The sequence below is a fragment of the Phocoena sinus genome, chromosome 8 (assembly GCF_008692025.1).
Source record: "Phocoena sinus isolate mPhoSin1 chromosome 8, mPhoSin1.pri, whole genome shotgun sequence".
NCBI lineage: Eukaryota > Metazoa > Chordata > Mammalia > Artiodactyla > Phocoenidae > Phocoena > Phocoena sinus.
In genome coordinates, this window is record NC_045770.1 from 24585541 (window position 1) to 24610877 (window position 25337).

The 25337-nt window shown below is 39.0% G+C and overlaps 1 protein-coding gene across 1 annotated transcript; it reads right to left on the reverse strand.

Moving 5' to 3' along the window:
- Window positions 1-19596: 19596 nt before the first annotated feature.
- LOC116758212 (PHD finger protein 20-like) lies at window positions 19597-21580 on the reverse strand. The gene is given in 5 exon segments (XM_032641006.1): window positions 19597-20328; window positions 20331-20808; window positions 20810-20979; window positions 20981-21093; window positions 21195-21580. Coding segments are annotated over 5 exon segments (1839 nt in total). The 5' UTR covers window positions 21541-21580.
- Window positions 21581-25337: the final 3757 nt, after the last annotated feature.

The following is a 25337-nucleotide window of genomic DNA, read 5'->3' on the forward strand; positions in this document are numbered from 1 at the left end:
ATGGAGAGATAGGGCTGCTATTTGAATTTGGGGCACTCAAGACTTATGGAAAATACACCCAAATTTTAAAAGTCCTTTTTGTTGATGCATTTAAATTGGTTTTCCAAAAAATACATTTTGCAGGACAGTAAAGGCAATGTTATTTGGCACATATGAATGGAAAGTTTAACTGTTTTTTATTTTATTTTATCTGATTTAGTGAGAACACAAATAAATCAAAGTATGAAAATCAAATATATTAAACCTCAGAATATTCTTAGCTGATTTATTTTGACAAGTGTTTAAATTATTTAGCTGTTCTGAATTTATTTGATTTTTAATTATTTATAAAAACACATGGTAGTGCATTAGTAAATGTCTTGAAGAGTGTTTTGTAAAACTAGGCAGCAGTAATAATATCACCATAACTCTGCCATTTAATTTTTGCTGACGAGTGGGTTGAGCCTCTGAGGATAGTTGTAAGAAACATTAGGGTACAGTGCTTATGCAGTGTGATACAGGATGATACTGTATCAATTGTCTTTTTAAGTCTTTGTGCTACTACAGTTTTTCAATATTTTTCAAAACTGTCAGCAGTTCAGTGAGACTTTTAATTCATTCTTGAGCTTAGAATATCATCTTTATATTCACTTAATGCTATATGCCCAAATTTCTCAAGAACTTATCTACTTACTTTTTAGCAACAGCACTTTTAAATGATGTCCATTACATCCTAAATGTCCAACCTCTTCTGTTTTTACTTCTGCTTGGAGAATTTTCAAAAGCACTTCAGTATTTGAACAATAATGCAATAATATACAATGTAGATTTTACATGGAACAACTGTAGGTAATAAACCTAGCTTCCTTATGCAATTTTCCCCTTAATTTTTTCCTTTTGACATTTTCAATACAGACTCCTTATTATTCCTCAATGAGAGTGAGGTTAATATAAAGAGGGCTACAGTAAGGCATTCCCAAAGTTTATTGGTTTTGAAAGCAAAACCAAGAAGAATCAATGCTTAATTTAACTCCTGCAATGGATACCACCTGTGTTTATTACTAATAAACACTGTGCTAGTGCTGGAAAAGTTATAACCTTAAGCACTATCCAAGGTAGAGAGACATTGTATTTATTTCACAGATATAATTCCTCCAGTTACTGGACAGATGGAATCTATTGTGGGACAAGGGCTTTCTAATTTATGTATCAACTCTTTTTTGTTTCACTTATGTGGTAACATCATGCATGGCTTAGCACTTGATCTCCATCCTTCCTAACACTTGATTTCCTCCCAGTGTATCTTCCTGGTTTGCAAAGCCTGGAAAGGTAAACATTAGATTTCTCAGCCTTTTTTTGTGGCTATGTGTTTAAAATAAAACTTTTCGTATGGACATTTTAAAACATTTACAAAAATAGAAAGACTAGTAGAGTGAACCATGCATACCTATCCATCATTCAGCTTCAACAATTACCAGCATTTTGCCAGTCTTGTTTCACCTATTCCCTTCCACTTTTTTTTTGTTGTTGAAATTAAAAAAAAAACTAAGATATCACATATTTGTACCTGTAAACATTTCAGAAGTCATTGTTAACTGATAAGTATATTTAAGAAAACATCAAAAACAGCTTGGTTCTTGCAAGATGTGTGTGGTCAAGATTTGAGAGGTAGAGGTGAGGTAGAGGCCATATGTCTGTTTCTTCTGCTGTTAGGCATGAGCAGTGAAGACTGGGTTTATCTTCAACAGCAATCCAGTATCCAGTTGTTCACTATTGGCAAATAAAGTGTCACTACATTACTGGAATAATTGATCTCAATCATCAAGGAGAAATCGCGTTGCTGCTGTACAAGGAGACCAAAAAAAAAAAAACAAAAGAGTTTTTCTGGAATCTAAGGTATCCTCTGGGTTGCCTCTTATGTGCCAAGCCAGTGATAAAGGTTAATGGAAAACTAAGCTACCCAGTACAGGCAGGACTTTTCGGGAAGTAAACAACAGCTTGTGCTTACATAGTATCAACTATGTGTCATATACTGTTCTAAGCATTTCACATTTCACGTATATCAACTCATCTAATTCTCACAATAATCCTATGGTGTGGACACTTACATTATCTCTGTTTTACAGATGAGCGTACTGAGGCACAGAGAGATTAAAATAACTTGACTAAAGTTCACAGAGTTAATAAGTGGCAGAGCTGGGCTTCAAACCCAGGTAACATAATTCCAGAGCCATGCTCGTAATAACTGCATTTTACTAGTTCTTAGTTCGGATCATCCTATCAGGTAAAGTCCAAATCAGTTAAGGTGCTAACTGAGAGCAAAGGGAACATAGAATGTGTAATGAAGAGGGAAATTATAAATATCAATATGGTTTTATGACTAGTAGCAGAAATGAGACCTGCAGTAACAACTCAGATATTTTTCCTGTCTGTGTTATATATTATAGCAGACATCTTTGGTGCTGAATCTGATTTTAGTTGCAGTTATTTTGAGTAGTTCCCCTGGTGGACGATTCCTTTGCATGCTGTGTCTGACTTCAAGGGTTTCTCTGTTTTCCTGCTCAGGGCTTTCTCTGAAGTTGTGGGGATCTGTTCATCCCAGGCAAAGGGCAGCCTAGAAACGAAGAGGAGTTACTGCCCAGGAGCAATTCTCTACCATCAGGGATTGATGTTGTTGAATCAATGCCCACCTCCACCCGTGAGGAGCAATTCATAATTGCATTCAATCTCTTCCTCAGGATTCCCAGTGAGGTCAGCCCCAGTTGCCTACAGTGATAACTGTGCCGGCTCAGTAATAGAGGTTTTGTTGTCTTTCTTTCTTTCCTGTCTAAATCACCCCATTCTTTTATTCCTCCTTTGTGGGGTCACCTCCCAAATAAATATGGGCACTCAAGTCCTTGTCTTGGGTATTATATTTAAGTACTTGAACCAATTTCCTTTATCTTCCCCTCTTCCGTTCTCTTTGTAGGGTGTCTTGTTGGTGGTTAACTTCATAATTTAGTCCACTGGTTATAGTATATGATGGCAGGATTGTGACTAAACAAGAAGAGGAATGAACATCACCCAGGAATGGATGCAGTGATTCTTGAGAATTTGGATGTACTTTTCTTGTGAGAGATTTTGCATGTCTTTTTATTAATAAGGATAATTGCATTATGTTAGACAGGAGCAGGCTGGTTTTGCTCTTGACATTGTTTAGAAGTTTAAGCAGAAGTAGAAGTGTGCATGGATATTGAGTAGCCAAAGAGCTGAATTATGGGAAACAATAATTCAGCCTCCATTTCCAACTCCTTCTACTTTCTCTTCCTATACTTTGAGTCTGAAAATCTATACACCGCACTTTAGGACTCTCTTGTATTTATGATCATTGTTGTGACATAAGTTCCACAAATTAGATGCATTTATTATGATTTAAAGGTGGAAGTGAGGCAAAGGCCTCATTAGTATTTTCCTCTACCAAGTATAGTCATGGGGCTGTTGTTTTATTTATTTATTTATTTTTAACATCTTTATTGGGGTATAATTGCTTTACAATGATGTGTTAGTTTCTGCTCTATAACAAAGTGAATCAGTTATACATATACATATGTTCCCATATCTCTTCCCTCTTGCGTCTCCCTCCCTCCCACCCTCCCTATCCCACCCCTCCAGGCGGTCACAAAGCACCGAGCCGATATCCCTGTGCCATGCGGCTGCTTCCCACTAGCTATCTACCTTAGGTTTGGTAGTGTATATATGTCCATGACTCTCTCTCGCCCTGTCACAGCTCACCCTTCCCCCTCCCCATATCCTCAAGTCCATTCTCCAGTAGGTCTGTGTCTTTATTCCTGTCTTACCCCTAGGTTCTTCATGACATTTTTTTTTCTTCTTAAATTCCATATATATGTGTTAGCATACGGTATTTGTCTTTCGCTTTCTGACTTACTTCACTCTGTATGACAGACTCTAGGTCTATCCATCTCATTACAAATAACTCAATTTCATTTCTTTTTATGGCTGAGTAATATTCCATTGTATATATGTGCCACATCTTCTTTATCCGTTCATCCGATGATGGGCACTTAGGTTGTTTCCATCTCCGGGCTATTGTAAACAGAGCTGCAATGAACATTTTGGTACATGACTCTTTTTGAATTTTGTTTTTCGCAGGGTATATGCCCAGTAGTGGGATTGCTGGGTCATATGGTAGTTCTATTTGTAGTTTTTTAAGGAACCTCCATACTGTTCTCCATAGTGGCTGAACCAATTCACATTCCCACCAGCAGTGCAAGAGTGTTCCCTTTTCTCCACACCCTCTCCAGCATTTATTGTTTATAGATTTTTTGATGATGGCCATTCTGACTGGTGTGAGATGATATCTCATTGTAGTTTTGATTTGCATTTCTCTAATGATTAATGATGTTGAGCATTCTTTCATGTGTTTGTTGGCAGTCTGTATATCTTCTTTGGAGAAATGTCTATTTAGGTCTTCTGCCCATTTTTGGATTGGGTTGTTTGTTTTTTTGTTATTGAGCTGCATGAGCTGCTTGTAAATTTTGGAGATTAATCCTTTGTCAGTTGCTTCATTTGCAAATATTTTCTCCCATTCTGAGAGTTGTCTTTTGGTCTTGTTTATGGTTTCCTTTGCTGTGCAAAAGCTTTGAAGTTTCATTAGGTCCCATTTGTTTATTTTTGTTTTTATTTCCATTACTCTAGGAGGTGAGTCAGAAAGGATCTTGCTGTGATTTATGTCACAGAGTGTTCTGCCTATGTTTTCCTCCAAGAGTTTGATAGTTTCTGGCCTTACATTTAGGTCTTTAATCCATTTTGAGCTTATTTTTGTGTCTGGTGTTAGGGAGTGATCTAATCTCATACTTTTACATGTATCTGTCCAGTTTTCCCAGCACCACTTATTGAAGAGGCTGTCCTTTCTCCACTGTACATTCCGGCCACCTTTATCAAAGATAAGGTGTCCATATGTGCATGGGTTTATCTCTGGGCTTTCTATCCTGTTCCATTGATCTATCTTTCTGTTATTGTGCCAGTACTATACTGTCTTGATTACTGTAGCTTTGTAGTATAGTCTGAAGTCAGGGAGCCTGATTCCTCCAGCTCCATTTTTCGTTCTCAAGATTGCTTTGGCGATTCAGGGTCTTTTGTGTTTCCATACAAATTGTGAAATTTTTTGTTCTAGTTCTATGAAAAATGCCAGTGGTAGTTTGATAGGGATTGCATTGAATCTGTAGATTGCTTTGTGTAGTAGAGTCATTTTCACAATGTTGATTCTTCCAATCCAAGAACATGGTATATCTCGCCATCTATTTGTATCATCTTTAATTTCTTTCTTCAGTGTCTTATAATTTTCTGCATACAGGTCTTTTGTCTCCTTAGGTAGGTTTATTCCTAGATATTTTATTCTTTTTGTTGCAGTGGTAAATGGGAGTGTTTTCTTGATTTCACTTTCAGATTTTTCATCATTAGTGTATAGGAATGCCAGAGATTTCTGTGCATTAATTTTGTATCCTGCCGCTTTACCAAATTCATTGATTAGCTCTAGTAGTTTTCTGGTAGCATCTTTAGGATTCTCTATGTATAGTATCATGTCATCTGCAAACAGTGACAGCTTTACTTCTTCTTTTCCGATTTGGATTCCTTTTATTTCCTTTTCGTCTCTGATTGCTGTGGCTAAAACTTCCAAAACTATGTTGAATAAGAGTGGTGAGAGTGGGCAACCTTGTCTTGTTCCTGATCTTAGTGGAAATGCTTTCAGTTTTTCACCATTGAGGATGATGTTGGCTGTGGGCTTGTCATATATGGCCTTTATTATGTTGAGGAAAGTTCCCTCTATACCTACTTTCTGCAGGGTTTTTATCATAAATGGGTGTTGAATTTTGTCAAAAGTTTTCTCTGCATCTATTGAGATGATCATATGGTTTTTCTCCTTCAGTTTGTTAATATTGTTTATCACATTGATAGATTTGCGTTTATTGAAGAATCCTTGCATTCCTGGAATAAACCCCACTTGATCATGGTGTATGATCCTTTTAATGTGCTGTTGGATTCTGTTTGCTAGTATTTTGTTGAGGAGTTTTGCATCTATGTTCATCAGTGATATTGGCCTGTAGTTTTCTTTCTTTGTGACATCCTTGTCTGGTTTTGGTGTCAAGGTGATGGTGGCCTCATAGAAGGAATTTGGGAGTGTTCCTCCCTCTGCTATATTTTGGAAGAGTTTGAGAAGGATAGGTGTTAGCTCTTCTCTAAATATTTGATAGAATTCGCCTGTGAAGCCATCTGGTCCTGGGCTTTTGTTTGTTGGAAGATTTTTAATCACAGTTTCAATTTCAGTGCTTGTGATTGGTCTGTTCATATTTTCTATTTCATCCTGATTCACTCTTGGCAGGTTGTGCATTTCTAAGAATTTGTCCATTTCTTCCAGATTGTCCATTTTATTGGCATAGAGTTGCTTGTAGTAATCTCTCATGATCTTTTGTATTTCTGCAGTGTCAGTTGTTACTTCTCCTTTTTCATTTCTAATTCTATTGATTTGAGTCTACTCCCTTTTTTTCTTGTTGAGTCTGGCTAGTGGTTTCTCAATTTTGTTTATCTTCTCAAAGAACCAGCTTTTAGTTTTATTGATCTTTGCTATTGTTTCCTTCATTTCTTTTTCATTTATTTCTGATCTGATTTTTATGATTTCTTTCCTTCTGCTAGCTTTGGGGTTTTTTTGTTCTTCTTTCTCTAATTGCTTGAGGTGCAAGGTTAGGTTGTTTATTCGAGATGTTTCCTGCTCCTTAAGGTGGGCTTGTATTGCTATAAACTTCCCCCTTAGAATGGCTTTTGCTGCATCCCATAGGTTTTGGGTCATTGTGTCTCCATTGTCATTTGTTTCTACGTATTTTTAAATTTTCTCTTTTATTTCTTCAGTGATCACTTCATTATTAAGTAGTGTATTGTTTAGCCTCCATGTGTTTGTATTTTTTACAGATCTTTTCCTGTAATTGATATCTAGTCTCATGGCGTTGTTGTTGGAAAAGATACTTGATACAATTTCGATTTTCTTAAATTTACCAAGGCTTGATTTGTGACCCAAATTATGATCTATCCTGGAGAATGTTCCATGAGCACTTGAGAAAAAGGTGTATTCTGTTGTTTTTGGATGGAGTGTCCTATAAATATCAGTTAAGTCCATGTTGTTTAATGTATCATTTAAAGCTTGTGTTTCCTTATTTATTTTCATTTTGGATGATCTGTACATGGGTGAAAGTGGGGTGTTAAGGTCCCCTACTATGAATGTGTTACTGTCGATTTCCCCTTTTATGGCTGTTAGTATTTGCCTTATGTATTGAGGTGCTCTTATTTTGGGTGCATAAATATTCACAATTGTTATATCTTCTTCTTGGATCAATCCCTTGATCATTACATAGTGTTCTTCTTTGTCTCTTCTAATAGTCCTTATTTTAAAGTCTATTTTGTCTGATATGAGAATTGCTACTCCAGCTTTCTTTTGGTTTCCATTTGCATGGAATATCCTTTTCCACCTCCCTACTTTTAGTCTGTATGTGTCTCTAGGTCTGAAGTGGGTCTCTTGTAGACAGCATATATAAGGGTCTTGTTTTTGTATCCATTCAGCCAATCTGTGTCTTTTGGTGGGAGCATTTAGTCCATTTACATTTAAGGTAATTATCGATATGTATGTTCCTATTCCCATTTTCTAGATTGTTTTGGGTTCGTTATTATAGGTCTTTTCCTTCTCTTGTGTTTCTTGTCTGGAGAAGTTCCTTTAGCATTTGTTTTAAAGCTGGTTTGGTGGTGTTGAACTCTCTCAGCTTTTGCTTGTCTGTAAAGGTTTTAATTTCTCCATCAAATCTGAATGAGATCCTTGCTGCGTAGAGTAGTCTTGGTTGCAGGTTTTTCTCCTTCATCACTTTCAGTATGTCCTGTCACTCCCTTCTGGCTTGTAGGGTTTCTGCTGAGAGATTAGCTGTTAACCTTATGGGGATTCCCTTGTGTGTTATATGTTGTTTTTCCCTTGCTGCTTTTAATATGCTTTCTTTGTATTTAATTTTTGACAGTTTGATTAATATGTGTCTTGGCGTATTTCTCCTTGGATTTATCTGGTATGGGACTCTCCGTGCATCCTGAACTTGATAAATATTTCCTTTCCCATATTATGGAAGTTTTCAACTATAATCTCTTCAAATATTTTCTCAGTCCCTTTCTTTTTCTCTTCTTCTTCTGGAACCCCTATAATTTGAATGTTGGTGCGTTTAATGTTGTCCCAGAGGTCTCTGAGACTGTCCTCAGTTCTTTTCATTCTTTTTTCTTTATTCTGCTCTGCAGTAGTTATTTCCACTATTTTATCTTCCAGGTCACTTATCCGTTCTTCTGCCTCAGTTATTCTGCTATTGATCCCATCTAGAGTACTTTTAATTTCATTTATTGTGTTGTTCATCGTTGCTTGTTTCATCTTTATTTCTTCTAGGTCCTTGTTAACTGTTTCTTGCATTTTGTCTGTTCTATTTCCAAGATTGTTGATCATCCTTACTATCATAATTCTGAATTCTTTTTCAGGTAGACTGCCTATTTCCTCTTCATTTGTTAGGTCTGGTTCATTTTTATCTTGCTCCTTTATCTGCTTATTTATTTTATACATAGGAGTTTGTACCTCTTAATCCCCTACCCCTATCTTGCTCCTCCTCCACTTCCTTCTTCCTGCTGGTAACCACTGTTTTGTTCCCTATATCTGTGAGTCTTCCTCTTTTTTTTTTAAAGTCTTTATTGAATTTGTTACAATATTGCTTCTGTTTTATGTTTTGGTTTTTTGACCACGAGGCATGTGGGATCTTAGCTCTCTGACCAGGGATCAAACACTCACCCCCTGCATTGGAAGGGGACGTCTTAATCACTGGACCACCAGGGAAGTCCCTTTTTAAAAAATATTCACTAGTTTATTATATTTTTTAGATTCCACATATAAGTGGTATCATGCAGTGATATTTGTGGTATAAGTCTTTCTCTGTCTGACTTATTTCACTTAGTATAATACCCTTCAAGTCCATCCATGTTGTTACAAATGGCAAAATTTTGTTTTTTTAATGGCTGAGTAGTATTCCATTGTGTATATATACCACATCTTTTTTATCCATTCATCTGTTGATGGACACTTAGGTTACTTCCATACCTTGGCAATTGTAAATAATGCTGCAATGAACATTGGGATGCATATATCTTTTTCATTTGTTTTTATTTTTTGGATAGATACCCTGTAGTGGAATTGGTGGGTCATATGATAGTTTGATTTTAAGTTTTTTGAGAAACCTCCATATTGTTTTCCCTAGTGGCTGCACCAATTTACTTTCCCACCAACACTGTACTAGGGTTCCATTTTCTTGCCAGCATTTCTTTTTTGTGTTCTTTTTGATGATAGCCATTCTAACAGATGTGAGGTGATATCTGAGGTGGTTTTAATTTGCATTTCTCAGTTAATGAGGTTGAACATATTTTCATGTGCCTGCTGGCCATCTGTACGTCTTCTTTGGAAAAAAGTCTATCAGGTCTTCTGCTCATTTTTAAATTGGGCTGTTTGGGGTTTTTTTTGATGTTGAGTTGTATGAGCTGTTTATATATTTTGGATATTAACTCCTTATTGGTCACATCATTTGCAAATGTTTTCTCCCATTCAGTATGTTGTCCTTTTGTTTTGTCAGCGGTTTCCTTTGCTGTGCAAAAAGCTTTTAAGTTTAATTAGGTCCCATTTGTTTATTTTTGCTTTTAGTTCCTTTGCTTTAGGGGACAGATCCAAAAAAAATATTGCTACGATTTATGTCAAAGAGTGTCCTGCCTATGTTTTCCTCTAGTAGTTTTATAGTATCAGGTCTTACATTTAGGTCTTTAATCCATTTTGAGTTTATTTTTGTATATAGTGTTAGAGAATGTTCTAATTTCATTCTTTTACGTGTAGCTGTCCAATTTTCCCAGCACCATTTATTGAAGAGACTGTTTTTTCTCCATTGTATATTCTTACTTCCTTTGTCATAGATTAATTGACTATAAGTATTTGCATTTATTTCTGGCTTTCTGTTCTGTTTGATTGATCTATGTGTCTGCTTTTGTGCCAATACCATACTGTTTTGATTACTGAATCTTTGTAGTCTGTATAGTCTAAAGTCAGGGAGTGTGAATCCTCCAGCTCTGTTCTTTCTCAAGATTGATACCCTTCCTTCTTAATCTTGTAAGGGGTCATGATGACCCAATACTTGAGATCTGGATCATGTAAACTGTCAATACATCATTTGTTGTATAACCTTTTTTCTCAAAAACTTATATAACTGTGCTTTGACCTCTGAGGACAGACAGTCCTCAGAGCTTTCTGAAAGACTGTCTCTGGGGTTATAATTGTCAGGTTGGCTTGAATAAAATTTTCCATTTGTTTCTTAGTTTGGCTGTTGATTAATTTTTGCCACCATTAGCATTGTGTAGCTGGCAGAATATCAGAGATACTCACCAGAGAATACCTGGAGTCTTCCCCAAACTGGCATTCAGTACCAGCACAGGCCCATTGAAACCCAATGGTTTCTTGGTACACATCAGGTGTTCTGATGAATTCTCCTGATATCTGGATCTCATTACTTTAAAGTGATGATCCAAAAAATTTTTATTAGAGCTGTTTTCACTTAAGACTTGGAGTCTTAAGGGGCACAGGTGCATTTCCTAAGCAGGGACTTAGGGGGATCTGGGCAGGAGGCCCAGGGAAATATAGGTGGCAGATTTTTTGTGAAATTTGGTTTAAATTGAAAAAAATAACTAAGTTGACATGTGGTTTGAATAGAACTTTTGCTAGTGAAGTGAGAGACTGAATATTCAGCTCTGATGAACAAGGGACATTTGCTCCTTCTAGCTACAGGGTGCCCTTAGGCAACTAAGGACCTAGTGGATTTTCTGATGATTATTCCTTGTGATGTGTAGCTGTCCTACAGAAGAACCCCACTACAACCATTAAGTAAATACTGATTTTCTTTTTCTTCTTCTTCTTTTTCTTTTTTTTTTTTCCATATTTTTTGGCCGTGCTGCGCGGCAAGTGGGATCTTAGTTCCCTGACCAGGGATCAAACCTGTGCCACCTGCAGTGGAAGTGTGATGTCTTAATCACTGGACCGCCAGGGAAGTCCCAAATACTGCTTTTCTGAGGATGCCTGAGATAAGGACTGATCATCCAGTCCTCTGGGCACCCACAGCGGTTTCAGACTATCAGAGGGAGAAACTGAGACACATAAAAGAATCAAACTGACTTAAGGGTAACTCCTTGGGGAGCTAGAATCAGAAGCAGCACACTACCCTGATCTCAGAAAGTTGTTCAGATCATATTTCATATCTGAATTAGACTACAAATAATGGGAAATTGTGCCTCAAAGCCAAACAGTCTGGGCTTCCCTGGTGGCGCAGTGGTTGGGACTCTGCCTGATAGTGCAGGGGACACAGGTTCGAGCCCTGGTCTGGGAAGATCCCACATGCCGCGGAGCAGCTAGGCCCGTGAGCCACAACTACTGAGCCTGCACGTCTGGAGCCTGTGTTCCGCAACAAGAGAGGCTGAGATAGTGAAGAGGCCCGCTCACTGCGATGAAGAGTGGCCCCTGCTTGCCGCAACTAGAGAAAGCCCTCGCACAGAAACGAAGACCCAACACAGCCAAAAAAAAAAAAAAAAGAAATATATATAAAAAAAAGAAATATATAAAAAAAATAAAGCCAAACAGTCCACTGATAGACAGACACCTATGGGGATACCAGCTGTTTATGTATGCTTGCAAGTGCCTACTTAATTGGGAATTAAAGGTAATCCTGCCTTGAAATAGTCAAGGTGGGGCTTTTTTTTTGGCATTCCCAAACTGATTTTTGTGTGCGCAATTAAAGCAGAAGGTTAAGTTCTTACCATGTCAGTCAATCTCCTGGATCTCTGCCTGCATTGTCTACTGGAAACAAGAGTGGTAAGAGTTCTTTTTCTCTTTTCTAAAATTAGATTAACAGGAAAAAATATTTGTGAGGCTAGCTTCTTGAACCCTTTGACTTGGAAGGACGTCTAAATTGTTAAAATTTTAGAGAGCTCTCAAGTTAAACTAGTGTACCTATTTTAATTTGTATGCAGAAGCCCCCAAAGCCTTCAAAATTCCAAAATAGCTTCATTGAAGGATTTATTGTAGCAGGCTAATGAAGGATTAATAATATAAAAGATACCTAAAACAAACAAAAAGCTTTAAGACTGACATAACTCCTGCTCCACTCTATCCTTCTTTACTTGAGTAGTCATTCTAGTGATCCTCTCTGAGTTGTCCTTCCACTCTGAAGAGATTTTCAAACAGTTACCTTTAGAAATGAGACCACCTGAAGCTGTAAGCTAGCTTCTTCAGATCAAAGGCCATAGGTAAAGAATAGTTAAAGTGTTTCTTAAACCCAGGGAGGATCCTCAAAACTTTTTGTAATTGGATTACCAAGATAGGAAGATACTGGTCAGACTTAACTCCTAACCACACCTGAAATTCAGAGCCTGATAGGATTTTTTTTTTTTTTTTTGGCCTCCCGTAGGCTAAATGAGTGGGGAAAAAAAATTTCAGTGTAGGTGGATGGGTATGTTGGTCCTTTGATGTCACTGAGGTGGCCACTTGATTCTTTGAGGAATTAAAAACAGTTGCCTTGGTTCTACAAATCTAGTCTTTACAGGACAAGAGGGGTGGCTCCAGAAACAATCCAAAGCCCAACAATCCTTTTACCACTCCCCAAACCTCCCCTATTTATCTTAAGAGGCTTATAAGTATTGAAAAATAATCTGGCCTTAAGAGAACAAAAGTTCTTCCTAGGAAGAACTTGCATTTCTCTCCCTATGCCTTTGAAATGCAAATGTTCTACCTGGTCTTCTCCAGGAACTCTCATCTAGGTCATCTTTTTAAAATGCAAATTTCAGGAAAGTAACTCTTATCAAAAGAAAAAATAAAAGGGAGAAAATGTGGGACTTCCTGGCATGTGCAGTTGTTAAGAATCCACCTGCCAATGCAGGGGACACAGGTTTGATACCTGGTCTGGGAAGATCCCACCTTCTGCGGAGCAACTAAGCCCGGGCACCATGACTACTGAGCCTATGCTCTAGAGCCTGCGGGCCTGTGTGCTGCAACTACTGAAGCCCGCACCCCTAGAGCCTGTGCTCTGCAACAAGAGAAGCCACCGTAATGAGAAGCCCGAGCACTGCAACGAAGAGTGGCCCCCGCTTGCCACAACTAGAGAAAAGCCTGCGCGCAGCAACGAAGACCCAACGCAAAAAAAAAAAAAAAAAAAAAAAAGGTGGGGGGAAGGTAATTTGGACTAGGACAAATCTTAAGTGTCTTCTCCATAAATATTAGTAAAAACTGGTTTAGCCATCTAAACAGGTGACTTTGATTTGTTCCATCTGCCAGAAACCCAATTTGAACTCAACCTATTTGTAACTAATGGATTTTGTATTATTGTACCTGATTCATGGCTGAAGTTTTGCAATGGGAACTATGGTGTCAGTGTGTGTGTGTGTGTGTGTGTGTGTGTGTAGTATTACCAAAATTAATTTGTAAAAGAACTCTATTTAATTGATCTTAAAGGAAATTAAGCATTTATATAAATACTCAGAAATACAAAAGAAATTAACCCAAATGAATTTCAGGATCATATGACCTAGGATTAATTTTTATTGAATGAAAACAACTTTAAGTTTGTTGGTTTAATTAATACAGACATGTCTTTAGAGTCATCAAAAGTATAATATTTGTATAATATTATACAGTATAATATATAATAATATAATAAATTATAATATTTTATTGTACCTAGTTTTACTAGAAGTGAAATAAGATCTTATTATTCCTGGCACAAAATTTGTCATTAAGAAAAATAACTTGATATGATGAAACTTTTAAATAAATTAAATGTAAATGAGATAAGACATTTTAGGTGAACACTTTGGGAATAATTATGTTTTAGGACTGTCTACTTAAAATAGTTTCTCCAGATTTTTGGTAAGTTGAAACTGCTAAATTAAGTTAAATGATGAGAATTCATTGGATATCCAGATCATTTCCAAATAGGATACTGGAACATTAATTGCTAAGCAAGACTAAGTTTACCTGCTTTTGCTTACTAGAGAAAAACTAAAGATGTTTGTGTTCATTGGACACGTCTTGTACCCCACTGAAGAAAGAAATTATGTTACAGAATATGTTCATAGGTTTGCCAGTCAAGAAATGCTGGTATGACAAACAGTTTATAATTATTTGCTTCTCAGTTTTCACTAGAAAATTAACCTTAAAACCTCAGTTGTTTTTTTGTTGTTGTTGTTTTTTGTTTTTTGCTGTATGCAGGCCTCTCACTGTTGTGGCCTCTCCCGTTGCGGAGCACTGGCTCTGAACGTGCAGGCTCAGCGGCCATGGCTCACGGGCCTAGCCACTCTGCGGCATGTGGGATCTTCCCGGACCGGGGCACGAACCCGTGTCCCCTGCATCGGCAGGCAGACTCTCAACCACTGCGCCACCAGGGAAGCCCAAAACCTCAGTTTTAAGGTTAAGAATTCTAATTAAAATATGTAATTAAAACTATTAAAATTAATAAGTAAAACATCTTTGTATGCAAGGAAAAAGAAGGTATAAGGAACAGAAATGCATTTTTTCAAGGGAAAATAAAGTAATTTTGTCCTAAAGCTGGTTATTTCTAAATGGGAAAGAAAATAAGGGCCAAATTTATATGGATATACAAAGTTGTTCTACAAAGTTCTAGGTTTATGAGAAAAAAAAAAAAGAAACTTTAAAAAGGAATCCTATGTGTGGTCAGGACTAAGATTAGAATAAATTTAATTGAGTAAATGAAATTTAATATTAAAGGTAAAGTGGTATAAAGCCTGAATTTGGTTTTTTCTCTGTTAAGAGGACAAAGTTTTCTTAGAGTATTAATCTGCTTTTGATAACAGATTGTAAAAGTTCTTTAGCTTTTAAGTAATCTGTTTTAACTTTCTGTATTTGTTTTGAAATCTTTTATTGTCACTTTGGTTAAGTGAATATTGTTCCACAGTTATCTATCATCTTATTCAACCAAGTGTTCTGAAACTTTTGATATTGTTAACAAACTTCCCCAAAATCAAATTCTAACTGAAGTTCATTTGACCTCTAGCTAACTTCGAGGTTTTTCCAAAGACTCCTGGAACACCTCAAGAGAATTGGGTTTTTTCTTCTTATCAAAGAAAGATAAACCTTATTTGGTACATTAAATTACATGGTAAGCATTGTCAAGTGTGTGTTGATAAACCTTCTTAAGATATGGGTAAATGTCATTAATATAGATGTTCTAGAAATTATATAAAATTTCTAAAAGTTGAGTAAGTCCTGGTAAAATGCTACTGATTCTAGTTATTATCTTAAAATATTGTATGCCACAGCAATTACCAAGTTTCTTTGTCAACTGCATTGTAATCAGAAAGTCTTTTGTCATTCACAGTTACTGCTTTACTTTGATGCTTTTGCAAAAAACGTTTCATCTTCAAGAAGATTCATAGAAAGGACTTTTTGACAAGTACAGGTTTCTGATAACTTTCAGATCATACCACTGAACTGGGTAAGAAATTAAAGAATTCTAGTAGAAAATCTGATGGATTCATGAAGCTGTTAACAAAGGATAAAAATCAAGGAGTAGTCACATAAAACTGAGTGAACTGATAAATATGGTTATAATGTTTTCGTTTTGTCTGAAATATGACATTTTAATATGTGTTTTCCAGATATAAGGAAACCATTCCCCTCAAGCTATTATGACTTACAGCAATTTGGTAAATTATATCTTTGTAAGTAGAATTGAAACATTTATCTTTTCTTTCTACCTGATTCCTTCAGAAATTGGAAACTCTTAGGTTTCTGGGAACAGCAGCCTTATCAGATGAATAAAAAATGCTACCTCCTAGCAGCTGCAGGAATCTCAAGATATTTTGGGGACCTCAAGCAGAGGAATCCACCAAAATCTATAGATTTCACAGGTGGAATCTGATGGCAAGCCCTTGGTGTGGCTTTCCTGGTCTTGAGAGACTTTTTTTTTTTTTAACACCTTTATTGGAGTATAATTGCTTTACAATGGTGTGTTAGTTTCTGCTTTACAACAAAATGAATCAGTTATATATATACATATGTTCCCGTATGTCTTCCCTCTTGCGTCTCCCTCCCTCCCACCCTCCCTATCCCACCCCTTCAGGCGGTCACAAAGCACTGAGCTGAACTCCCCTGTGCTATGCGGCTGCTTCCCACTAGCTATCTACCTTACGTTTTGTAGTGTATATATGTCAATGCCTCTCTCTTGCTTTGTCACAGCTTACCCTTCCCCCTCCCCATATCTTCAAGTCCATTCTCTAGTAGGTCTGTGTCTTTATTCCTGTTTTACCCCTAGGTTCTTCATGACATTTAAAAAAATTAAATTCCATATATGTGTTAGCATACGGTATTTGTCTCTCTCTTTCTTTAAAACTGCAATTTGAGATTCCTTATAAAAAGGTCCAGCACAGCCAATTTATTTTTATTTTATTTTATTGAAGTATAGTTGATTTACAGTGTCATGTTTAATTTCTGTCGTATAGCAAAGTGACTCAGTTATACACACACACACACACGCACACACATATATTTATTTTCATATTCTTTTCCTTTTTGGTTTATCACAGGATATTGAGTATAGTTCCCTGTGCTATACAGCAGGACCTTGTTGTTTATCCGCCCTATATGTAATAGTTTACAGCTGCTAATCCCAAACTCCCAATCCTTTCTCTCCCCTTCCCCTTGGCAACCACAGTCTGTTTTCTATATCTGTGAATCTTAGTTTTGTTTGTTTTGTTTTGTACATATGTTCATTTGTGTCATATTTTAGATTCCACATATAAATGATATCATGCATTATTTGTCTTTCTCTTTCTGACTTACTTCACTTAGTATGATAATCTCTAGGTCCATCTATGTTGCTGCAAATGGCATTATTTCATTCTTTTTTATGGCTGAGTAATATTCCATTGTGTGTGGTGTGTGTGTGTGTGTGTGTTGTGTGTGTGTGTGTGTGTGTGTGTATATATATATACCACATTTTCTTTATCCATTAATCTGTCGATGGGCATTTAGGTTGTTTCCATGTCTTGGCTATTGTGAATAGTGCTGCTATGAACATAGGGGTGCATGTATCTTTTTTGTTCTTTCTTTTGTCAAGGCAATTTTTTTTTTTTTTTGTGGTACGCGGGCCTTTCACTGTTGTGGCCTCTCCCGTTGCAGAGCACAGGCTCCGGATGCGCAGGCTCAGCGGCCATGGCTCACGGGCCCAGCCGCTCTGTGGCATGTGGGATCTTCCTGGACCGGGGCACGAACCCGTGTCCCCTGCATCGGCAGGCGAACTCTCAACCACTGCGCCACCAGGGAAGCCCAAGGCAATTTTTTAAATAGATGGATAGTTTTTCTCAAAAGAAAACTTAGGTAGTGTACATATTTCTAAATGGTAACATTAATTAACAGTAATATTTGCAAATAACAGTTTCCAGTGCTCCAGCCTGGGGTTAATTCAACTTGACCCAGGAATTGGGGATGGAGCCCCTCAACATAGCTTTAAATTAGGGAAGCACACTGGGGTTATCAGAACTTGGAGTCACCCCCTGTTTCCCTAAGGACAAAGGTCACAATGAGTGAAATGGGATTATTTCCTTTACAAAAAGCATACAGTAAACTCAATAATGGCCACTTGGCAAAATTAGGGTAACTCAGTTTCTTCTTTCATCTTGAAAAAGACATGAGATTGACTCCCTTAAAGTTACAGCTTCCCCAGAAGTTATGATTAAATGTGTTTTCAGGAAAGAAAAATCAGTAATCTAATAAGTCACTGTACCTCACAGTTGTGGCTACGGAAAATCATCCTGTTTCTTTCCCTTTCAGACAAGCTTCACACAGTTCTTATAATGTGACCGTCTGATAAATTATGCTAAACATAGATGCCATGCATACTCCTTGAGCGTTTTCTTCCCACATCAGAAACACCAACATTAGCAATGGGAAAACAACCTCTTACAGAGGAATTGTGTCAGCTTTATTACAGATGTCATAGCCACATGTATTCCCTCTGATGGATGAGCTACAGCAGGTCAACTTGTCCTAAATTCATTTTATATCAAATGATGACTTAAATTACTAGACAAAGCATACCCTGAAACAGATCTTGGTACAGAGGGCTTTGTGACCGCAATGACCTGTACCTTAAAGCCTAACCATCCCAAAGGTCACCGGAGATACTGTCATTGCTATTGAGATATTGGCTACTTCACGTTTACATAGTAAATATTTGCAGCATATAACATTACAGATTCATAAACCCATAATTAACTTGTGATTGTTAATGGATAGATGTGCTGTGATTTTTGCCTTTAGTGATAGGAAAACTAAATGGTAAAACGGGTCACTCCTCAAACCATGGAACATTTTCTTTAACTTTGCCTAGTAAGGAAAAACAAAACAATTACATGTGGAACCGTAACCTGGAAGAGTAACAAATATTGTCTCAAAAGGTACAAACTGTACCTGGACCTTAAGCAACATAATCACCTTGATCTCACAAAATAATACGAACAGGAAATTTAAAGTGTTAAAAGTATATTAAAACAATTCTGAAAATGCCAACTACTGAACATATACCCTTCGGGGAAGGAGAAAAGCGGCAGCAGATGTAGAATCTGGTTTGTTTACAACAATACAAAGTAAGGTAATTCCCCAAACCACATTCTTTGTAACAAATCTTTACAGTGAGAGTTCAAATTTGGGGGAACCATTTGTTGGACATTAAATAGAACTGGTAAGCTGTCAAGAAGTGGGTAGAAAGTGCTGTCCTTTGGGTTCCAGACCCTGCCTGCTTCAGTTTGGAATTCCTCCTATATTCTTATTACAGTGAGATTCTAGTTCTTCCACGGGCTGTATGGGCTCTGCTACAAAAGACACAACCCAGCCAATTCTGGGGTGAAAGCATACAAAACTTGTCCCTGGTACCATGAAGTCATTCAACAGAGGTGGTGAGAAAGTGAAGAGTTCTAAGAAGGCAGGGTGGCCAAGGCCTCTGCTCCTTCCCAACCTCCACAGAATGGTTAAGTCACGACCTTCCCACGAAGCTGGAAAAATGAAAATGATGCCTGCTGCCTAAATCCATGCCAGGCAGAAAACCAGAAGGCTTGGCATGTGCCCCAACCTGACAGAAAAGTCAATTAAATAAGCTGCAAGTTGAATTTACAACTGTTTCCGACTAAACATTTTTGGCTCTCATTCCATTTATCATCAGTGGCACGATTTCAAGTGAAGTTTGTGCAAAAAGACTCACTCTCCATTCAACAATGTGCACAGAAGAAGGGAATTCCAAGAGTCTATTTGCTACCTTCTTGGTAGGCTTCAAGATCAGAGTGCCCTCCCTTCCAGCAGCCAAAATGGCCTCTTTGTCCAAGTCCATCACACCCCTGCCCAGACCCCTGAAGTCAGTCAGTGTCACGTGCATTTGGCATGCTAGGTTTATTTATTTAAATACGTGAAGCTCCTCCTGCAGGTGCTCCAGGATTGTTCCCCCATTAGTGTGGGGGTGCCCAGTTTCATGTTGAGCAGCAGAGTGCGATCTGTTGCACCTTGCCCAGGTCCATCAGCAGCTGCTTGATGCAGTGCTTGAGCTGCGGAAGCCTGGCCAGAGGCTCCGGGGGCTCCAGCTCCCCAGTGTAGTCCAGCCAGCTCTCCAACACGTCCAGCTCCTTCTCAATGGAGTCCATCCTATGCGTAACTTCGTCCTGAAGAGACTCCACATGCGTCAGCAGGTTAAACTGCCACTGGTGCTGGGAGCTCAGCAAACCCTCTCCGCCTCTGTCCAGCAGCTTCCGAGTGGGGGCTTCCTCAGGTAGGACCTTTCTGGAGACATATTCCTTCACCTTTGGGGAGCTGGGTTTGGGGTCACTGTCCCCTCTGCTCCTGTCTTGTTCTAGAGGCCAGCCCAGGCGCGGAGAGTGGGAATCGTCACCATTCTCGTGGAGGGGGTTGACTGCATCGTCAAGGGCAGAGCACCGGGTCTCCACCACCAGCTTCTGTTCCACAGCAGGGTAGTAGGTGCGGGGCTTCTGGTAGCAGTGCTTGCTGGTGATATATGACTCCTCCACAGACCGGGGCAAGGGCAGGGGCAGAGGCTTCTCCACCGCCTTGTTCAAAGTTCTATAGCTTGGGGCTTCCTCCCTGCTCTTGGCTTCAGTGACATGGATGTGTTTGGAATGAGATCTCCCCTCTGCCAGATGCTGTTTCCAAGGCTGACACCACAGCTGCAGATCAGGATGTTCCCGGCTTCTTCTTCAGACTCCTTGGTACCGGATGATGTGTTTTGCAAAGGATCAGTAGTAACTGTATCAACCAAATCTGATACAACCAAGTCAGGATCTAGGATCTCGTGGGTCCCACTAGTGGACAGCCTGGAGGACCGTCTCCTTGATAGGACTTTGTCAGTGTTTTCTGAGTAGTCTTTTTACTTTTCCTGGGATGAATTTTTGTCAAGCCGAGGACGTTTTAATGGGACTTCACTTCTTTTTGATATCTTCCGTCTTCTCAATTCCAATGTTATTGGTTGCAAAGTTTGAGAGTTTGAATCCACAGCAGTAGGAGCTATGGAAGGGGGTCTGCCTCGCTTTCTTTTTGGCTCCCTCAAGTTTTCTTGCGGACTCTTCACAATGTCATTTTCAGGTTTCTTATCCACTTGAGCATCTCCAGAATACTCTCTGTCATTTTCTGAAATGTTCTCTTTATCTTCCTTCTTGTTCTTGGGAAGGCTCCTCTGACACTTTCCCCTTTTCAGAACAGATTAACTTTCCTTCTTTATCAGGCTGTTTGGGTCTCTTTTCTGTCTTTAAGGCTTTGTCCTCTTTGTCTTTCTTCACATCGGCTGTGGCTTTTCTCTGCTCTTTAAACTTCTGTCTTTTATCAGGAGATGATGAAAGACTTTTTGTGTTCTGTTTCCTTAGGCCTAGCATTACCCACAATATTCTGATCTTTCGAAAAAGCTTTGACATGAATATGTTTGACAGTCTGAACTACTCCATCATAAAATTTCACAGTGTTAAGTACCTGTGCTGTACAGTATATCCTTGTAGCTTTTTCTTCTATGAGTTTGACTTGATTTTCCCCATATTAAGTGAGATCAGTCACCATTTTAATAAAAATGGTCCATCCTTGTTAACAGCAGTGATTTTGGCTGGGTAAAAACGACAATCAGACCAGCAAGCAAGGACCTGCTCATTTATTTGAAATTCAGATGATCTTTCCTCTTCATGTAAGCCCGCTTTCCTCAGCTGTATTTTCTCTAAAGGGCGTAAATAAGGACTTTCCCAGCAGAACCATTCATCAGAATGATGGTTCCAACGCTTGAAATGGATGAGTACTTTTCCTTCTTTGTAATCAATAACTTCTATGTGAGCTGGATACCAGTTTTTTAACTGGTCCCGGGCTTCCAACTGGCCTCCCACTTCAAAGCTGATTCCTCGTCTGTTAGGTGGATGCTTTGTCATTTTCAGTCATCAATGGGGGCTGCCTTTATTCTACTCACAGCCCCGCTCCGGCTGCTCCGCTCCGGGTCCAACCGACTGAAGGACTCTGCGTGCTGCACACCACGTGACCCTGGGGACGCGCCCAGCCAATCCCCCGCCCCGCCCCCCACATGCACCATCGACTGCACCGAGTGACACAGCGCCTCAGTTGCCCCGCCCTCTGCCCCGCCCCACCCGCGCATGTATCTTTTTAAATTATAGTTTTGTCTGGGTATATGCCCAGGAGTAGAATTGCTGGATCGTGACAACTTTATTTTTAGTTTCTTGAGGAATCTCTATACTAATTTCCATAGTGGCTGCACCAATTTACATTGCCACCAACAGTGTAAGAAGGTTCCCTTTTCTCCACACTCTCTCCAGCATTTCTTATTTGTAGACTTTTTAATGATGGCCATTCTGACTGGTGTGAGGTGGTACCTCATTGTTGCTTTGATTTACATTTCTCTAATAATTAGTGGTGGTGAGTGTCTTTTCATGCAGTGCAGCCAATATAAAAGAGCCTGTAGGATCAACTTATGTAAATAATCAGACCAAGTTTATTGAAGTCAGGAATGTTTTTCAAACAAATTAGTCTTTTGTTTTTGTTTTTTTTTTTTGCGATACGCGGGCCTCCCACCGCCGCGGCCTCTCCCATTGCGGAGCACAGGCTCCGGACGCACAGGCCCAGCGGCCATGGCCCACGGGCCCAGCCGCTCCGTGGCACACGGGATCTTCCCGGACCGGGGCACGAACACGCGTCCCCCGCATCGGCAGGTGGACTCCCAACCACTGCACCACCAGGGAAACCCCTAAAGATTTTAACAAATGTACTTTCATTTACTTATTTATTTATTTATGGCTGTGTTGGGTCTTCGTTGCTGCACGCGTGCTTTCCCTAGTTGCGGCGAGCGAGGGCTACTCTTTGTAGTGCACGGGCTTCTCGTAGTGGTGGCTTCTGTTGTTGCAGAGCATGGGCTCTAGGCATGGGGGCTTCAGTAGTTGTGGCGCATGGGCTCAGTAGTTGTGGTTCGTGGGCTCTAGAGAGCATAGGCTCAGTAGTTGTGGTGCACGGGCTTAGTTGCTCTGCGGTACGTGGGATCTTCCCAGACCAGGGCTTGAACCTACGTCCTCTGCATTGGCAGGTGGATTCTTAACCACTGTGCCATCAGGGAAGTCCACAAATTAGTCTTAATTTGGCCATATTTGGTAGAAATTAGGGTATTTTAGAGATAAAAAAGTGAACGTTTCAGTGGACATTAAGTTCTACTGTTGCTGCCTTTGAGGTTTCTTGTATTTACTGCCTAAGACTCACTTCCCAGTTGGCTCCTCGTTACTAAGTTACATTGTTGTAAAGTTTAATTGAATTATTAAAAGGATAGTCTAAGTTTGTTTCTAAAGCTTATCACAGCAATCTATCTTTGGATGAATATCAGATGCCTCATGACGTGCAGATAGGAGATTATGCATACTGGAAAACATATCAGATAAAGAACTCTGTACAGACATTGGAAGGAGCCATATCAGGTCTCCTTTCCTGAACTGCAGCTCCTTTTTCTGACACCCAACTTCCACTAACTAAGACCAACACTACCAGACCAGGACGTCTGAAATAGACAGCTGACACAAGATCCCAGATCAGGCCTGTACACTAATTACTTTGATAATTGCTCACACTTTTGCTTATGAACCAAATGTATTTCTTCCTTGGAAGAAATCATAGGTGAGTTTCAAAAATCAATCCAGTTGCTGGGTTTGTGGCCAATTGCCTACATCCAGCACCCTGTGTTCCCAGGTAGTCTCCCATACAGGTACTAATCAGGCACGATTCTGTTTGGCCTCCAAGATCAGATGAGATGGGCCACATACAGTACTCCTGGGTTACTGGTTACTGGTGGATTTCTCTTCTTCAAGGCTCTAATTGGATTGCCCTTACAGATTTTATTTTAGAAGAAAGAAACTCTAGTACTCTGTAAGATACTGCTGCCACCAGTATCAGTAAGTGAGACCCTCTTACCTGGCCAGTTAATGGCACATGTTCTGAACCTGGCCATAAATACTCCTTTTCACTAGATGTTAAATATTGGATGGCTCTTAACAGGACCCAGGACTTATGGAACAAATTTTGGCCTTGGCTCTCCCCAGGTTGGTTAGGAAGATGAACAATTGGTTCCCCTTGGTCTCAAGGTCACCTAGGGGTAGGCCTGCCAATCGGACTTTAATGCAAGTGCACTGGGTTTGATCAGTTTTCCAATGCTATGATCATTTGGTCATGATATATTTTTCCTTCACTTGGAAAAGAAGATATTATTACTCACATAGAAGCTTTAACAAAATGTACTCAGCCAACTTTGAATGATAGTAATCAAGTTATCAGCTTGCTCAGTTTGGAAGTTTCCATGATGAAAAAGTGATCCTACAGAATCACATGGCCCTTGATATTCTATTTCCCAAGGGGAAACTTGTGCTATAATCCATGCTGAATGTTGGGTTTTATACCTGATATATCTTCTGATGTAACTCATCTTATGCCACATATGAAGAATCAATTTCCACTCTAAATGATCCTCTTCCCAGTTTAGGTGAAATACTAGAAATTTGGTTTGGTTTAGGAGGATCTTGGCTTAAACCTTTATTAGTGACATTGTTACTCTTATTGGCAATTTTGATTATTGTTTGTGTAACTTATAAAGTTATAGATTCTTGCCTTACACATTGTATATCACCTACTCCTACCAAGACAATATCTAAACAACTTGAAACTATTGATCACATCTGTAGTACTCTATACATCAGTGAACATGCACAATGCACATGCAAGGTAAAATTAGCATAAGTCCTATTGGACAACTTGGAATTGACTGCTAGTCCTTGCCAAACATCTTATTGGTACAATCCCCTGAAAGGAAAGAAAGCACTGGGCTATTAAGACCTGACAGTGAGGAACATGATGGACGCAGGGCAGGTAAGCAACCATCGTGGCATCAAGGGACCAAATATTTGGTCTCTTACTGCTTTCTTTCAAAAGATTAATGATCAAAAGGGGGAAATTGATGAAATAAAATCCATATTTTATGGCAAGACAAGAAAAATTTAAACATAATATTTTCTCTGGCCATTTGGGCCTCTGCCCTCCCCTTTAGTGTGTATTGCGCATCTGCATTAACTAGACCTCCTTAGGAGATAATATTCCTTCTTAATCTTGTAAAAGGTCATGATGATCCACTATTTGATAACTCCTTAGGATATAGCCTTCATTTTCAATCTTGTAAGAGGGTCATGATGACCCACTATTCACCTTGTATGTGCTGATCTGGATTGTGTAAACTGTCAGTATGTCATTTGACATATAACTGTTTGTCTCACAAGCATATATAACTGTGCTTTGACCTCTAAGGGTAGAACAGTCCTCAGAGCTTTCTGAAAGACTGTCTCCTGGATTATAATCCTCTAGTTGGCTTGAATAAAATTTCCCATTTCTTTCTTAGAGTGACTGTTGATTAATTTTTGTCAACACGATTACTAGAATCTGTTTTTACCCACAGAACATTTTTGACTCCAAATATGTGGATTTTCCACATTAACAATCAATTCTCCCACTCTCCAGATACCATCTGGGTGTTCTGTAGCTCAGTTCAACACTGACACTAACTATATGGAGTGAGCACAGACTTCACAGGTTAAGGGATCAGTCCCACAAGAAACTTTCCACTTCAGATGCCAATTGCAAGTCTGGGTCTCGCATACTTCTGCATAGTCAGCTACAAAGTCAGGGGATTCCC